The 19,616-nt window shown below is 31.0% G+C and overlaps 2 protein-coding genes across 2 annotated transcripts in view; both read left to right on the top strand.

The window, feature by feature from the left end:
• LOC134724557 (TGF-beta-activated kinase 1 and MAP3K7-binding protein 1-like) overlaps window positions 1-18,710 on the top strand; it is a 381,784-nt gene extending 363,074 nt beyond the window's left edge. Inside the window, exon 8 of the transcript XR_010108446.1 lies at window positions 15,665-18,710. The gene's annotated coding sequence lies outside the window, so the exon portion shown is untranslated. The remainder of the gene's footprint in view (window positions 1-15,664) is intronic.
• LOC134724560 (ADP-ribosylation factor-like protein 6-interacting protein 1) lies at window positions 158-18,710 on the top strand. Its single transcript, XM_063587660.1, has 6 exons — window positions 158-235; window positions 5,730-5,878; window positions 7,155-7,271; window positions 7,684-7,801; window positions 8,256-8,340; window positions 10,856-18,710. The coding sequence occupies exons 1-6, from the start codon at window positions 179-181 to the stop codon at window positions 10,978-10,980; spliced, it is 651 nt and encodes a 216-aa protein (XP_063443730.1). The 5' UTR covers window positions 158-178; the 3' UTR covers window positions 10,981-18,710.
• Window positions 18,711-19,616: the final 906 nt, after the last annotated feature.

Here is a 19,616-nt window from a genome sequence, read left to right on the forward strand (position 1 = left end):
GTGAAACGATAAAATTATAGCAAACCAGACAGAAATAAAGACAATATTGTTGATTAATGATATATCTTTTTCTAATTTAAAAAAGAGAAAAATTATTATTAAAAAATTGAGATGGATAAGTCTAGAGAACAAAAAGTTTTATTCGGAACACCTTGTGAGTCAACGTCTTCCGAATGCAATGCTCATTATAAACAAATCTGAGATGGCGGAATTTAATGATATGGGAAACGAAACGGTAAAGAAGTGCACTTACCATGCTAATTATTATTGGAAACACTGTTAAAAAAGGGAGCACAGTTAAATCAATATTACATAAGATTTGCATAATACTCTGTGACTGGTTGCAGAAAACTAACTTCAGATTATTGCTCTTTTATGCTACTTTCATTTTTACAGTACAGTCATGCTGAGACTACTATAACACATAGTGTTATAGTAGTCTCAGAGTCATGCAATCTTCAAAATTGTTAATCTTTTAGCTGTATGTTTAAAATAACTGAATGGGTACTTTTTGTCCATAATATATAGGTAACTGTCTTCATGTCTATTTTTAGACAAAGATAACTAAGGAGCATAAGAATCCATGACAAATACCCCCCCCCCCCCCCCAACCTAAACGCCCAACTTTTCACATTTCACAAGAGCATGAAGAGGGGCGATTTTTGGGATACATGTACATGTACTATTGCTTTCAAGCAATCTGTAGACTTGGACCATGTACGTTGAAGACACCAATTCTGGCTTTAACTCAACGGGAGAGAGACACCTATTGGTGGTGTTGGAGAGCAGCCTTGAAGCTCTCAACTGTATCTGCGCATACAATACGGTCTTCCAGTTGGTTCCAGTGTAGTATGCTCTTGACAAAGAAAGAGTTCTTATATGGATCCGTGTTGCTAGGAATAGTTTCTAGTGCCTTCATATTATTCTCCACTGAATTTGATACTATATTGGCATTTACAAAATTGTCAAATGTTTTAAGTTTGATTTTCCTCTTAGTTTTACTTTTAACAAAAAAATCGTCGGGATTAATAGCTGGGACCAACCCCTCAACCACTTTGTACAGAAATACCAGCCGTTGACTTGTTCTTTTCATTTGTAGGTTGTCTAGTTCTAACTCGGCTAGCATTTTGGTGACCGACCCCTCTTCTCTAGACCTACATGTATAGTCAGTCAGGGAACTTACTTAAACAAGTGATTTTCTAAATCACTGATTCAAGTAACATTATTTCCATACAGGTTGGAAGTTAGAGTTGTCTTTCTTTAATAATCACCTACATGACCTATTTACATGTAAGTAGTACAAATTTTAAATCACTAGAAGAAGTGATTTAGTTTAATTGTAGCTTTAAATATAGAATACAAATGATCCAGGGACTAATTATGTTTCTAAACTTATCAGAACCAACATCTGTGTTGTCTGGGATGACCAGGTCATTTCAGGTGATGACCTTGTACTGAATCTAGGATAATGACCTAAAAATCACTTGTTTAATTATCAGGCCTCAATTTTCTTCCCAAAAATCACTTTTTTAAGTATCATTCTTGAATAACCCCCACTAATTTAAACACCCCCGAACAGTGAATTTTTATAGCGAACAGTAGAATTTTATTACATAATCTGAAAGATAAAACCTTGAACTTCACAGGAAAAATACTCCCACTGCTGTGACAAATCTTTTAAGAAAGTATCAGTTCATTATGTTAAGCCATTATTATAGCATTTTTTTCAACTAAAATAGAATTATAGCATCAAAGGCATAAACCTTGCTACTTAAAAGAAGCAAAAAGTTCATATTTTTTAATTTTACTAATTTTAAAAAAGATATTGTTTAAACCTATGTGTTTAAAATTTTGAAAAAACTACAAAATCTCAATTTGTGACAAAACCTTGAATATATATGCTACTCAAATGAGTGATTTAAAAATCACTTATTTCAGTAAGTGCCCTTACTGATAGTCACCTGTAATGAATCTAGCTGCTCTCTGTTGTATTCTTTCCGATTGATTTATATCATGTTGTGTATATGGGTCCCATATTATGGCTCCATATTCCATAGTTAATTGTACTAATGATTTATATGCGGTCTTTTTGCAATCTTTGCATATCTTTAGGGCAGAAGCATAGATTTCTTCTTAGAAAGCTGTGTGTCGAATTGGCTTTCTTGGCTACATTTGAGATATATATGCATGGTCCATTTTAGGTCTTCTGATATTTGTAAGCCTAGGTATGGGTTGTGTTGTACAATGTATTTAGCACTTCTTTGCATTGAAGCACATGCCCCAGTTTTTGGCCCATACCTCTAGGTTTTGGAGGTCTTGCTGTAGGAGTGTGTGGTCATGTTGGCTATTTATGTTCCTGTACAAGAGGCAGTCATCTGCGGAAAGTCTGACCGATGATTGTACTGCATCTGGAAGGTCATTAATATGGCAGAGGAAGAGAAGGGGTCCTAGTACTGTGCTTTTTGGTACACAGGTGTCAACTGAAGCTTCTTCTGAATCCTCACCATCTACAACAGCTTTCATTTTCCTTTGGGTTAGGAACATTTCCAACCATTTGTTCAGTGGTCCTCTTATACCATATTCATTCATTTTGTGGCAAGTTTGTGCAGCAGTTTGTTGTGTGGCACAGTGTCAAATGCTTGGAAGAAGTCCAGGATAGCTACATCAATTTGTTTTCCTGCTTCAAAGGCTTTCATGAAGTCATGTAGTGTGACTAGCAGTTGAATTAGGTTTCACAGGAATAGCCTGACTTGAAGCCATGGTTTAGTGATGTAAGTACTCTGTGCTTCTCTAGGTGTTTAAGTATATGTCTACAGATAATATGTTCCAGTAGCTTGCATGTTACAGATGTTAGTGATACTGTGATACTGGTCTTAGTTTTCTGGTGCATGTTTATCTCCCTTTTTGAAGACGCTTGATATATTTGCATTTAGCCAGTCTCTTGATAGTGTACCAGTGTTGATGGATTTTTGGAATATCATTGTAAGTCCAGGTGCTAGTTGTTTTGAGCATTCTTTCAAAATAGGGTTTGGTATGCTGTCTGGTCCTGATGCCTTGGGTGTACTGTGAAAGTACTTTAATTCGTGTGTATCAAATTTCGTGGTTTGAGCAATATCAACATGTTCGTGGGTTTTTAAATTTGTGGATTTTAGTTTTCTAAAATAAAAAAATAAATAAATTAAAGCCTTTAGAACATGTAGAAACGAAGGTTACAATTAGTCTGGATTGAAGGAAATTGCAAAGTAAACATTGACCCATGTAAATCGTAGTAATAACACTGAATAAGCCAACACTGATAAAGTGATCAACAGATTAAAGACAATCAAATGTGTTAATTAGGCAGCTACCATTCATTGTTGGGTAGCTGCCACTTAATTGGTAATTTTTAGGAAATTTTGCAGTTTTTGGTCATTATCTTGAATATTATTATAGATAAAGATAAACTGTAAAGAGCAAAAATGATCAGCAGAGTAAGATAGATCTACAAATAAGTTAATATGACCAAAATTGTCAATTGACCCCTTAAGGGGTTATTGTCCTTTAATGACAATTTTTCACAATTTGTTCATCATAATTTCTTACTTTAAAAAATCTTCTTCTCTAAAACTACTCTACTAAATTCAACTAAACTTCAACTGAATGATCAGTATGGTGTATTAAATAAAGTATGTGTTTTATTTTCTATTTCGTCAAAAAACATGGCCGTCATGGCTAAAAATAGAACACAGGATAAAATGCAGTTTTAGGCTTATATCTCAAAAACTCCAGCATTTAGAGCAAATAAGACAAAGAAGTTAAAGTATTTATTAGGTCAAGGTCTACCTGTCCTGAAATTTTCAGCCGAATTGGGTAACTGGTTTTTCAGGTATAATGCCCCTGAATTGATGATTTTAAAGAAATTTTGATGTTTTTGGTTATTATCTTGAATATTATTATAGATACAGATAAACTGTTAATAGCTAAAATGTTAAGCTAAGTAAGATCTACAAATAAGTCAAATTGACCAAAATTGTCAATTGACCCCTTAACATGCTTAAGGAGTTATTTAAAGACTTTTTTCACAATTTGTTCATCATGTTGACTTTACTTTAAAAAATCTTCTCGTTTGAAACTGCTGTATCAATTTCAGCCAAACTTAGGCTGAATGAGTTTCAGAGTGTCTAGTATAAATTTTATATTTTATTTCCTTGTATGTCAAGAAACATAGCTTCTATGGCTAAAATAGAACATAGGAGAAAATGATTTTTTTTTCGCTTTTGAAGAAAATAGGACGATTTAAAGAACATTTAAATAAATTGAAAAGCCAAAATAATCATTGATGAGAGATTTATCCAAAAAATTAAGGTGAGCGATTCAGGCTCTTTAGAGCCTCTTGTTTTCTAGTCCTTCTAGAATTGTGGTGTTGATGTAGTTATACTCAGCTTTCCTGATTTGCCTCTTACATTCTTTTTGAAAATTTCTATAGTTGGTCCAGTTGTTAGTTTTCTTTGCCTGTTGATATAGCCTTGTTTTCTTTTTAAACAATTTCCTAATTTTATGATTGATCATGGGTAGACTGGTAGTAGATCGGATGAGTTTTGATGGTATATGGTTGTCAAGGTTCGAATAAAGCCATTAAAGGTCTGTCTTGAACTTGTCTTGCTTTTAAAAAAAGGTAAAAACAAACAAAGGGATTGAACTTAAACAACTTTCCTATAATGTTCTTTTCATAATTTTCATGTTTGATATTTCCCTCGACTTATATTCTGTATATGGGTGTTTTTAACAACACGGAAAATCAGAATTTAAAAAAAAGCAGTATTGTGTTTTTATAAATTTAGAAACACATCAGACTTGTCAGAGGGAATTCCCCAGTTTTGATAAAAATGCGAGAGTTCTCTGAATTATAATAAATCTATTTCTGTCATATAAGAACTGAAGTGGAGTTTTTCTTATATGGCACCATTATGAAACTGATATTTGATATTGTACTTCCATAAAGAAATAGAGAACCATCTAGATTAATTAATTCACATGTGATATATATAAGTTCTTCCTGTTCTTGCTCCAGGGTTTGTTTAGGTAATTATGCGCATGCATATAATTAATTAACATGTGATATATATAAGTTCTTCCTGTTCTTGCTCCAGGGTTTGTTTAGGTAATTATTCGCATGCATATAATTAATTAACATGTGATATAAATGTATATAAGTTCTTCATGTTCTTGCTCCAGGGTTTGTTTAGGTAATTATGCGCATGCATATAATTAATTAACATGTGATATATATAAGTTCTTCATGTTCTTGCTCCAGGGTTTGTTTAGGTAATTATGCGCATGCATATAGTTTTCTTGACTTCAAGGGGTATTAGATTGAATGGTTGCTTTGGATTCCCCACTCAATCGATTTAAAACTCATGGGATCCTTTCTATGTATGTCTGCTATTGAGGGTTATTGTTGTTGCATAATTTTAAATCATATGCATCATTTAAAAGAAAATAAACATGATAAATGTAGTCCACATCGTAAAGGTGTAACTACAACACTCCTTCAGGTGAAATGGAGTCTTCCATATAATCATTTTGAGTTGTCTCCCTTTGAATTACAGGCTCCTGACTTGGGACAGGCAAACAAATATATTCAAGCTTTTGACTTGCAAATACATTTGTACTTGAAAATATTAAATTAGGGGTTGTTAAAAAACAATTATATTAATGGTTCTCATTTAACTTGTTTGTTTCTTTTTCAGGAGCAGAACAATAGTGGTGCTCGATTGGAAAGAATAAAAAAAGATTTGGAAGGATGGAAAGAAGTATTGTTGCCTCTAAATGGATTAATTAACTGGGAAAAGCCATACCATCCACCAATTATTGTTGGTCTCAGTACATTTGTCTTCTTGTAAGTTTGTAATTCAGTTTGACTTAGATTGATATGATTTGATATTTTGTGTTATAACGCCACATTGAAAGCATAGCTTTTTTGGCTATTTTTGTGGCAGCCAGTTTTAATTGGTGGAGGAAGCAGGAGTACTGAGAAAAAACCACTAACAATCCTTAATCAATTAAGATTTGAGTGCAGTGCACCTGCACGATCGGAGTTTTAAACTCACAACCTCAGTGTTGACTGGCGAGTGATTACAGTAGTAACTACTTAGATCACTCATCCACCAAGGCCCCTCAGTTTGACTTGATTTTGAACATTGGCAATTTGGCAGATCTATCAAAGTGTAATTTCCCTTCTCGTCAGTAACAAGAAAATGAGTTGACCCTCACATTAAACATTAACCATATTGTGATTGAAAAATGGACTAATATATAAACTGTACAACTTATCAATGTTGAGGTCATTAACAAATATGAAGTTATTCAGCTTTGTTTTTGAAAAAGTTAAAGTATCCACCAAAGGAAAGTATGTCCATGGATGCCAGAACCGTTATTTATGCTTTAAGTTAAATTTTGTAAGTAATCATTGTAAACAAGCTGTTGACAAAATATGAAGTCATTCTTTAAAATAGATTCTAAATTAAATGTCATATATTTTTTTATATGACAAATAGATGGCCAGATAAATTGATTGCAATATGACCCCTATCTGTGAGCATGGTGAGTGGGGATATGGCGTTATTGCATTATATATTATATATAACTGTAAGATACAAAAAAACATTTCCAGATATCTATCATGTCTATTTACATGTAAAACATGTATAATTAGTCAATGGTGAGATATTTGTTATTTCATTATTGTGTACTTTGATATTGAAAATTGAAAATTTAAATTTTTAACTTGTTAGAATTTTCAGTCTGGTTTTTTCACACAATTGTTTTAATTGTTATGACAATTGTACATGTATTACAGTTACACAAATATTTGTATCATTAGATTGGCATCATTAGTTTGCTGTTTACAAGCTTCTAGAAAGAAGATCTTTTATTTACAACATCTGATTTTGGGGTTCATCACATTACAATGCCCAGAAACCATCACACAATTCTTTTTGAAATTAAAAAAAAAATTATATAGGTAATAATTGAGTTGTTTCCCTTTTCATGTTTTTAAAATAGTGTGAACCTTAGTAGGATGTGTGATTACACCTTGATCAGGGTACAAATGTACATTTATATGGATTTTATTTTACATTGATAATGCATTGACACTTTATTCGTAATTTCAGCCTGATTTGGTATTTTCAACCCTCCATTTTGACTACCTTTTCGTTGATTGGATTGGCTATAATTCTGATTGACTTCCTTGTTCCTATGGTTGGTCCAACCTTGATGTCATCTAGATGGTAAGTTCATTACTAGCAATGTGAGTTTATGTATTTAAATCCACTGTAAAAAATTAACACTAGAAATATAGCTAAAAGAAGAGTGAACATTTTCTAATGTAATTTTTTTAAGGAGAATTTTGCAAAATTTACTTATATCTTTGAAAAAACAAAATCTAATACAAAATCTGAAGATACATGTAAAATTAGAAGATTTGATATGATTGCCAATGAGGCCGTTATCCACCCGAGACCAAATGAAGAAGAAATTAACATTTTTAGGCCACTGCAGAGTCTTCAACAATAAGCAAAAAAAACTTTATTGCATAGTAAGATATAAAAGGCCCAATGGTCAATTACCAGTAAGTTATTATTCTTCTACTAATATATATATGATTAACCATAGTTATTTTATTATTAAAATTGCCAACAGGACTGGAAGAGAAGAAAGGCAGTATGAAGATGTTTGTATCCGTATGTTGAATGCCAAAACTCATTTCAGTAATTTCTATGAAGCAATGGTAGATCTGAAAACCAACAGGCCTAAAATGGTAAGCTATGTAAATCACAGTACCAGTGTTCAGTTAGTTTCCTTTGTCCATTGATAAAACATGATTATTCTAAAGCACAAAACATAAAACATCAAATAGATTTTGTGACAAGGGCTGGAATTTTCAGAAATAAAGTATCTAATAGCAGGAAACAAAAATAACAACAAACAACTGAAGCCTCCTTGCAGACAATTTTTTTTTAAGGTTTGAGAATATCAAGTCCCTTAATTAGCATTGAATTTATATTCAGTTGAAAATTTCATTTTATTCAAACTACGTTGACTAATAGTTGTTAATGTTTGTGTCATTTTGGTCTTTTGTGGATAGTTGTCTCATTGGCAATCATACCACATCTTCTTTTTTATACTGCTTAAAAACAAATATTTTAACAGATAAAATCAAGTTGAAGAATTCCTTTATATGTTTAATATATTTTATTTTGCATCTTTTTCAGTATTTCATTATAATTATGGGAACACTAATTTCATTTGCATGGATTGGATGTAAAATGGATAATTTGTTAATGACCTACTTTCTCTGTAAGTATATATGTTAAAAAGAGTGGGAAAGGACATTCAAACTCAAGAATCCATGACAAACTCAAGAATCCATGACAAACTAACAACGCCATGAAAAACTCAAGAATACATGACGAATTACCAACACCATGACAAACTAACAACACCATGACAAACTAACACCATGACAAATTACCAACACCATGACAAACTAACAACACCATGACAAATTAACAACACCATGACAAACTAACAACACCATGACAAACTAACAACACCATGACAAATTAACAACACCATGACAAATTAACAACACCATGACAAACTAACAACACCATGACAAACTAACAACACAATGACAAACTAACAACACCATGACAAATTAACAACACCATGACAAATTAACAACACCATGACAAACTAACAACACCATGACAAACTAACAACACCATGACAAACTAACAACACCATGACAAACTAACAACGCCATGACAAATTAACAACACCATGACAAACTAACAACACAATGACAAACTAACAAGCCATGACAAATTAACAACACCATGACAAACTAACAACACCATGACAAATTAACAACACCATGACAAACTAACAACACCATGACAAATTAACAACGCCATGACAAATTAACAACACCATGACAAACTAACAACACCATGACAAATTAACAACACCATGACAAATAAACAACACCCTGACAAACTAACAACACCGTCACAAACTAACAACACCATGACAAATTAACAACACCATGACAAACTAACAACACCGTGACAAACTAACAACACCGTGACAAACTAACAACACCGTGACAAACTAACAACACCATGACAAATTAACAACACCATGACAAACTAACAACACAATGACAAACTAACAACGCCATGACAAATTAACAACACCATGACAAACTAACAACACCATGACAAATTAACAACACCATGACAAACTAACAACACCGTGACAAACTAACAACACCATGACAAATTAACAACACCATGACAAATTAACAACACCATGACAAACTTACAACACAATGACAAACTAACAACACCATGACAAACTAACAACACCATGACAAACTAACAACACAATGACAATAAACAAAAAACAACCAAACAACAGTATACAAATATTGCAAAAACAACATGGAAAAATAAAGACTGAGTAACAAAAACCCTTTCAAAAACTTGGGGGGATGAGTGTTAATCTCTTGTGTTTAGGAAGAGTTAGCAGATCCTGCTAAATTATGTAATACATACATTTTGTCTAATTTGTAAGTTGGATGAAATTTGATCTACCGATATTTGAATAAAAATTTTCTAATTTTGTGGAAATCTACAATTTATCAGGGTCACGGTATTACCATGGTTATAATTTAAATTCTTATATAAATCCATTTGTGTTGCCAACGAATAACAGATGAGTATATTGACAGTATATTATGTGTTTGATATTAGTTTAGTTTAAACATATTTATTTATAGTGGATTGGGAAACAAGTTTTGCAACTTATATTAATCCCTTTCCACTTTGCGGGTGCGAGTGCTGCCTTGTAGCGGCATTAGCCTACTCTTTTTCGAAATCTACAAGGGTGTCTTTAACGTGCAAGAGATATGGCTCTCTCTTAACACGGGTCAGCCATTTATCGTCCCCTTCCGATGGACTATCATCGTTTCCTTAAGACAATACTCGCAAATGGTGTCAAGGGAGAGCCGAAAATTGAGTTCCTGAAATTTTCATCCCGAACGGGAATCGAACCAGGAACCTTTGTGTTAGTAGTCCGATGCACTAACCACTACACCACGGCTTGATATTAGTTTAGCTGCTTTAAAATACATTCTAATATAATGTGCTCTTTTGCTTTGTAACCAACACTGTGTCAACATTGCAGTTCCTTGGTTATAAAATGTCAACAGTGAATGTGATGTTAGCTAACGAGAAGAAATGTAAATTAAAAGTGGAAAATGACCGTATTTATCCTATAAGAATGGAAATAATTCATGGAAGCCATAGATTTGTTGATAATTACACTGGACTGGGTTGTGATATTTGAAATTTTACAATTGCTGACGATCAGGATATAATTCGTATATCAAAGCCTAGGCCAAGTGTAAATTTTCAACAAATCTATGGCTTCCATGAATTATTTCTTAAATATACAATGGAAACTCAGTAAATAAAAGTTGGAGGAACCTGACACAACTATTAGATTCACCTGAGGTTGCAAGTTCATCTGTCATTTGTAACTTTCAATGTCGGACTGATTTGTAATTGCAGAAAACATACCAAGTATTCAATATCTGAATCTACATGCACCACAGTACATGCAGTATTGAGAAAAAGACAGAATAGACAGTTCATATACAATACTATATTTAAGTGTCAATTGTTCGCCTCTTTTCTGAAGCACATGATCATGATTGTAATAATACATACCATCAAATATTCTGAAACAGAAATTTAATTGATCAATTCTGAATCTTTCTGATATTAAATATGTTGTCTAATTTTAGTGAATTTAATTATGCTTGTACCTGGTATCAGAAGGAATGGAATACTACAGAAATACTTTGGAAGACTGGGAAATGCCATCAAATCATTGATACAGGGAAGAGTCAAGAAATTGAAGTCAAAGTAGTGTTCAACTTATAAAGACAATTCCATTTATCTAAGTCCCAAACTTTTGTATATTTGATATATTTCTTATGTAGGTAGCTTATGTGTGTAGTGTTGATTTGTGATGATTTTGATTTTTTTTAGAATAGTGAATTGTATTTAATATGGGGATGTTTTAGTAATTATATTAAAATGTGACAGAAGTATGTTTGACAGAAATGTTTGGTGCTTAAGAGGTATGAAAAATCTGTTTAAAATAAACATCAAAATTGAACCAAGTTTACAGATAGTTTGGGTAACATCTTTTTGATACATGAACAATTCATACAAGTGAAAAAAAAGTAAATATTAATAAAAGATATCAAATAGTCCAAAAAACTGTGACATATTTAAAATATACAATTTCAGTTGGTTTTTTTCTGTATTGTACTTGAAACAAAGCTTGATACACAATATTTTGTAGACCTTTTTGAAATAATACATGATGCATAATAAAAAAAAATGTTAATAATTGTTCAAACCCAAGATTTAAATAAAAATATGCGTCATTATGTAACATGATAATACTAATATTCATATATATATTAATTTGATCTCAATTAATTTCTTCCTGTTAATCCAATTGTCAACACTTTGAAAACATATTGGAAAAAATATGCTTTTTTAGTTTAAACAATATTGTATTCAAATAAATTGAATTGGATGAGCTACAGACATAGCCTATTACAGTTTTGTAGATGTGTAAGATATCATTATTTATTTTCATAAATTGTATTTCAACAAACTATAACAGTATAATTCAATGAAATTTGAGCTACTTATTCCCCAAGAAAAAAGATTTTCATTTCATCATAGAAATATTAGTATAATATATTCTTTCTTGAACTTAATAACATATATCATGTATATTTCTGGTTAGCTGTTGTATAATTTGTGTATTCTATAAAACTTATAAACAACTTTAAAAAAAAAAGTTTGTCACTTGTAAAATTCATGTTGTACATAACTAATCAATGTAAACAAAATAACATCAGCATTTAACATAGAAGTATTATAGTACCTCCATGCATAAACTGTTGGGTAGGTTATAATAGCTGTTTATATTTACACCTCTGTAGGGAATACATTTATCATATATGGTTACACTTAATTTATTTTAAACTTTCAAATAAAAACTTATCTGTCATTGATATGGTAATATTTATAAATGAACTGTTTACAAACAATTTTGAAAATTTGAAAGTAAAATCAATGCATAGACACACACTAACATTGTGATGATGAATACATTATTTGCACATATTTCATCGTATTTCGAAGTGGAATGTGTAAGGTTTTCTGACATTTCACTGAAATACTAAGGCTTTTCTACATCAGGAATAGACGACCTTAGCTGTATTTGGCAAAACTTTTAGGAATTTTGGTCATCAATATTGCTCTTCAAATTCGTACATCATTAAGCCTTTTTAATTTTTTTCGATTTGAGCGTCACTGATGAGTCTTTTGTAGATGAAACACACGTCTGGCTAAAATAAAAAATTAAATCCTGGTATATATGATGACTTTATCTGTTACATATTGCAGGCAGAATAAATGTTTTCTTTTTTTTTTAAACTTTTGGAAATTAGAAATGAACAAAAATGTCCAAGTATATATTTTTGAAATCAAATTAAAAAATCAAACTCTAAAACAACCATTGTTGTATGAAAAATTAAAGCCATCTTATTTTTTTATAATTTTGAATTTTTAAGCATTTATTATTTGCGCTTTTTGTCTTCCAAAAATCTAATAGCATGAAATGTTGATTTGGTGTGGCCTTCAACATACTGTATATGAACTTAGCTTTAATTATTATACCTCAGTATTAATTTGTATTTTCCAAATAAGATTATAGATACATACATGTGCACTAATCATTTTTACAAAATTATCTAAAAAAAATGTGTGATCCTCATGGGTAGTCAAGATCTTTAAAAGGTCTTTAAACATGTTAAGTATATACCATTAACTATTTACCTGTGCATTGCTTTGGGAGATATTTATTGTCTGTGGGGAAAACAAACTTATAATTATAGCCAGTAAATAAGTGTATACTATAAAAATATTATTTAGTTAAGAAATATGTTCTAACCTAAAAACTAATTAATCCCATATTGGTTCTATAGATATCCAATATCAAGGATTTGTATAGTTTAACAGTACTTGTCCCAACCTTTATATGAAAATGATCAGCCACTGACATGTATATAAAACGCAAATTATACAGTGAATCGTCCTGAAATGTGTGGTCAATTCTTTTTTGCCACAAATATGGTTTTGCACCTGTTTCCCACAGATTGATAGTTTCCTAAGTTGAAAGTAGCTATAATGACATCATTTACAAGAATGAGATTTTTTTTCATTTCTTTGACTGAAAATAAAAATTTACAGAGGTTACATACAAACACATTGTCAACTGTCGTAATACACATTGCGTTATGTACAATGTCCATCAAATAAAACACTTAAATTACGCTATTTGTCAATTGAAAATCAAGTGATAATCAATAATATTTACATTTAAGAACGAATAAAGTCCGTTACCATAATGATATAGTCTATACGTGACAAAAATAAGAAAACAAAGCATTACATGTGAACAAAAATTACGTTCCAATATCACAATAGTACAAAATGTAGAGGTAGTGGCGAGTAGTGCGAAGTCTCGCCGCGGAAGAGATTATGATAAACCGTGAGATTCCAATCCTTCTAACTATACAAATCCTTGACAATATCAATCATATTTTGAATAGGAATTTTTACTGATATCTTATTTTATTTTATATTTTATTATTTGAAGTGGTTAAAATGTCTGCAAAATTTAAATCTAAAGATATCTGAAAAGGAATGATTCCCATGTGAATTACAGAATTTATATTTATTTTGATGTTATTATTTATGTTCTCACATGCATACAATAATGTTTTTCTTCATTTTGCTAATCAATAATTTCAAGCAATAATTGCAAAATGCTTTCTTGTGCCAAATGTAAACATACAATATAATGTCATAAAAATTTCTGTTTTTATTTCACAATCAGTTTCTTTTTACAATTTGAGTGCCTTAAATTCTTTTGACTATAATAAAATGGAACTTATCAGTAGCAGATCCAGGATTTTTGAAAAAAGAAGGGGAGGGGGTTCTTCAGATTCTTTTTATATAAGGGCTTTTCCAAAAATAATTGTAAGGGGGGAGAATGGCACTTTAAGATTGCTTGAACATTTAAATGAAATTTCCAATTTAAAATGTATGCATGGTGGGGTCAAATAAAAAGTGCCTTCACTCCCCTCCTTGGAACAGCCAAAACAAAATTTGTGTATTAGTATTTGAATGGTTTTAAGTGTGCTTCATAATTGAATTGTTAGATTTTGTTAAGTTTTATACGTTATTTATCCATATAAATGATATTTTGTTTTTTCTATGTATTTTTGTCCCAATTCATAATGATTATATGTAAATGAATGAAAGCAAGGTTTCACTTATTTATTATACATTTTATACCTGCAGTAGTAGTTTTTATAATTTCACATATAATTCAGAGGTTTTGATCATTAGCATTATATAGTTTATCACAACATAAACCCTTCATGTGTTAACACCTTTTCTTGCAAGTGAATTATTAAGTTGTATAAGAGAAGCATTTTTAGGACAATATAAAAGATAAAATACAAAAACTTTAATAGATAATAAAGCTATAAACTGGAAACTGAAAGACCAATATTTCAACTTATTAAGTCTTCTCAAGTGATGTTGAAAAATTAGTAGAAATACCTAAATCAGAGGCGGATTTAGAGGGTTTTTCCTGGGGCTCGGGTCCCCCCTTTCTGGGAAAAATTTGGTGGATAATATAGGGAATCACTGAAGCATGACTGGAGAGGGCCCCCTCTTAGGCAGTCAGTGGGCCAACACTTATGAAAATTTCTGGATCCGCCACTGTAAATCAGTTAGGGCTGTTCCAGAAAATACTATGTCCCCCCCAGGGAAGGTAATTTTTTAAATATTATGTGGGTGGTTGTATTTGAAATACCAAAATGCAAAGGGAGTGCTGTTCTAATTAAATTTTATTTTTGTGGGTGGTGGGGGTTAAAAAAAAGTGCCTGGGGGGGGACAAAGTATTTTCTGGAACAGCCCTTATATTAAAGTGTATTTTAATATCAAAAATTTGAAAAAAATCACTATTTATGCACAACTTTTTAATCAAAAGTTATAATATAGGTTTGGGTGCCAATTAAATTTCCTGTGCCTTTATTTCTAAACACGTCAGTTCAGTAGTAAAGTTTTCAACTATGAAGTAAATTTCTATTGGTATTTTTTCGATAATTGTTATACATGTACTACTATTAAACTTGAAGTTTTGATGGCATGAAACATGAGAAACATGTTTAGGAACTATTGTCTTCTTAAAACTTTATTGAGAATGAAATTTAAATACTATGGATTCATTAATATTCGTTGTATACTAATTTTCATACCACCATTAAAATCACACTGTATTTTATTTCATATATTTTTGTTTGCTTGTAAATATTGTACTTTTTTTCTTGCCAGGCTTTGTTGTTTTTACAAGATGACAATTATTTTTTTTTAGAGTTTTGTAAATTAATTCTTTATATGTTTGAAAGATGTATGTAAGATTCTACATTTTTTATTTTTCTGTCTTTTTTAAGAGTTTTATAAGTTTATTATAAAATGTACAGCCCTCTTCCGTAATTCAGATTGATTTGAACCAATTTCTAAAATCTGATGAATATTATACACATGTTAGAATGCTTATAGACAAAATAAGATTCAGTTTTTGGTCAAGTTTAGGTTAGTTTGATGTGATTTTAAAGTCAAGTTATGATCTGATTAATAGGTTCACAGATGCTGTGATCTTGATTTTATTATTAAGGGGTCATCCATAATTGTCAACAATTTTCCAAAGTGTACAAAACATACACTTTTTCAGACCCTCCACTCTCCCTCAAAAAGTGAACATCAACCATTTTCAGATTTCTAGACGAGAATCAATCATTCTAATAAAAAAAAGATCAACTCTATTATAGAAATTTGCATTGAAAATAAAGTTAAACATATCTGACTGTTTTATTTGATAAATTAAAAAAAAGCGTACTATAAAAATGTTAATATTTTAACCCCTCCCCCAAGAGTACGTTTTGTACACTTTGGAAAATGGTAGCCAATTATGGATGACCCCTAAGTGATCTAATTTGTTTATTTTTCGGTGCAGAATGAATTTTGATACCAGAATAACTTACAAGAAGCTCCTCTAAAGCTTACACATTATTATTATGACCATTTATAAGGTCATTTTGGTGCAATATATTCTACGTAGATGACTTACCTGTAGCTAAGTAAAGAGTATTAGGCTTTGGGAATTTGCAAATTATCATTTGATGCAGCTTAGGAAAGTAGCATAATTGTAGTGGTGCTTGTATGCTGATTATTTATCAAAAATATAATTACAAAAAATAAAAATATATATACCAATACACATATTTAACAGTGCCTAGTGATTTTCAGCGGGGGAATTGTCAGTGAACCATTACTATATTACCCAAATTATATACATTTTAATTACATTTAAAACATAAAAATGTTTGCTAGAGCTTGGGTAAACAGAATGAAGTTCAAATTTATTGCAAATACTGTAATATATTCAGATTGGTTTTGCTGGTATTTTTGTGCATTTAACCTTATTGACATCATAATTTATTTATGGGATTTTCAAACTTGATGTTATTATGAAAGATTCGCAATGATTTATGTTTTCATTATTTTTATACGACCGCAAATTTTGAAAAAATTTTCGTCGTATATTGCTATCACGTTGTCGTCGTCGTCAGAATACTTTTAGTTTTCGCACTCTAACTTTAGTAAAAGTGAATAGAAATCTATGAAATTTTAACACAAGGTTTATGACCATAAAAGGAAGGCTGGTATTGATTTTGGGAGTTTTGGTCCCAATATTTTAGGAATTAGGGGCCAAAAAGGGCCCAAATAAGCATTTTCTTGGTTTTCGCACTATAACTTTAGTTTAAGTTAATAGAAATCTATGAAATTTTGACACAAGGTTTATAACTACAAAAGAAAGGTTGGGATTGATTTTGGGAGTTTTGGTTTCAACAGTTTAGGAATAAGGGGCCAAAAAAGAGCCCAAATATGCATTATTCTTGGTTTTCGCACAATAACTTTAGTTTAAGTAAATAGAAATCAATGAAATTTAAACACAATGTTTATGACCACAAAAGGAAGGTTGGTATTGATTTTGGGAGTTTTGGTCCGAACAGTTAAGGGAAAAGGGGCCCAAAGGGTCCAAAATTAAACTTTGTTTGATTTCATCAAAATTGAATAATTGGGGTTCTTTAATATGCCGAATCTAACTGTGTATGTAGATTCTTAATTTTTGGTCCCGTTTTCAAATTGGTCTACATTAAGGTCCAAAGGGTCCAAAATTAAACTTAGTTTGATTTTAACAAAAATTAAAACCTTAAGGTTCTTTGATATGCTGAATATAAAAATGTATTTAGATTTTTGATTATTGGCCCAGTTTTCAAGTTGGCCCAAATCGAGGTCCAAAATTAAACATTGTTTGATTTCATCAAAAATTGAATAATTGGGGTTCTTTGATATGCCAAATCTAACTGTGTATGTAGATTCTTAATTTTTGGTCCAGTTTTAAAATTGGTCTAAATTAAAGTGCAAAGGGTCCAAAATTAAACTAAGTTTGATTTTAACAAAAATCAAATTCTTGGGCCTCTTTGATATGCTGAATCTAAACATGTACTTAGATTATTCATTATGGGCCCAGTTTTCAAGTTGGTCCAAATCAGGATCTAAAATTATTATATTAAGTATTGTGCAATAGCAAGTCTTTTCAATTGCACAGTATTGTGCAATGGCAAGAAATATCTAATTTCACAATATTGTGAAATAGCAAATTTTTTTTTAATTAAGAGTTATCTTTCTTTGTCCAGTAAAGTAAGCAAGAAATATCTGCAAGAATTTTTTTTAATTGGAGTTATCTTTCTTTGTCCAGAATCAACTTAAATCTTTGTTTTATACAATATACAATGTATATTCACTTTTTACTACCAACTGATAAATTGAAATAATCTTTACCATTCAGTGATAACAAGCAGTTTTTTTACATCTTAATATTTTAAGATGTATTTAAATGAGTAGTAATTGTTGCAAACTCCATTAGAATATTTTAATTGAAATTAGTTTTGGAATAAGGGAAAGGGGGATGTGATTAAAAAATTGGGTTCAATTTTTCTCATTTGAAATTTCATAAATAAAAAGAAAATTTCTTCAAACATTTTTTTGAGAGGATTAATATTCAAAAGCATAGTGAATTGCTCTAAGAGAAAACAAAAATTTTAAGTTCATTTGAATACATTCATTCTGTGTCAGAAACCTATGCTGTGTCAACTATTTAATCTCAATCCAAATTTAGAGCGGAATCCAGCTTGAATGTTGTGTCCATACTTGCCCCAACTGTTCAGGGTTCAACCTCTGCGGTCGTATAAAGCTACGCCCTGCGGAGCATCTGGTTCTATTTGCAAAAGATTGCATAAAAAAGATTTACATTTTTTTGTTCTTTTGCCTTTATACTTAATTATGCAAATTATAACAAATTTCAAAATAAAATAAATCAATAGAAGATTTGTAATACTCAGTGTGCCATGAATAAATATTTGTTTAAGCTTGTTACTTGTTATTGATTTATTGCCATATATGATCAAGGCACATCAATTTTCAGAGTATAATATTGTTTTCATGACATCATTTTTTGGGACCCTTTATAGCTTGCTATTCCATATGAGTCATAGCTCTGTGTTGAAGACCTTAATTTGACTTAAACGGTTTACTTTATAAATTGTGACTTGGATGGAGAGTTGTCTTATTGGCACTCGTACCACATCTTCTTATATCTATATAAATGTTATTAAAATTACTAACAATATAGGATTGATGTCATAGCTCTTTATTGAAGACCGTAATTTGACCTAAACAGTTTACTTTTATAAATTGTGACTTGGATGGAGAGTTGTCTTATTGGCACTCGTACCACATCTTCTTATATCTATATAAATGTTATTAAAATTACTAACAATATAGGATTGATGATTGAATCCTGATTAATCTTGATCAAGTGGCAAAAAAGGCGGCACATAATTCAAATTGAAACTGTATGGGAAATAATACTTTCACCTTCTTATCTGAAGTTAATCTACTAATTTTTGTTGAGTCTGCTACTTTTGTTGCAGAAAGCTCGACATAGGGATAATGATCAAGAGGCGGCAGCTTTAGCTAACTTTTTAAAAGCTCTATATTTTAGAAGGTGATAGACCTGGATTTTTTTTTATGGATGCCTATGTTATGAAGTTTCCGTCAGTCACATGTCCAATGTCCTTGGCCTCATTTTCATGGTGCAGTGAACTTTTGAAAAAAAAATAGTATTTTTTGTAATGCTAAATTCTTTCTTATTATAAGTAAAAGGATAACTATATTTGGTATGTGCGTACCTTGCAAGGTCCTCATGCCCATCAGACAGTTTTCACTTGACCTCAACCTCATTTCATGGATCAGTGAACAAGGTTAAGTTTTGGTGGT

The sequence above is a fragment of the Mytilus trossulus genome, chromosome 7 (assembly GCF_036588685.1).
Source record: "Mytilus trossulus isolate FHL-02 chromosome 7, PNRI_Mtr1.1.1.hap1, whole genome shotgun sequence".
NCBI classification, from domain to species: Eukaryota; Metazoa; Mollusca; class Bivalvia; order Mytilida; family Mytilidae; genus Mytilus; species Mytilus trossulus.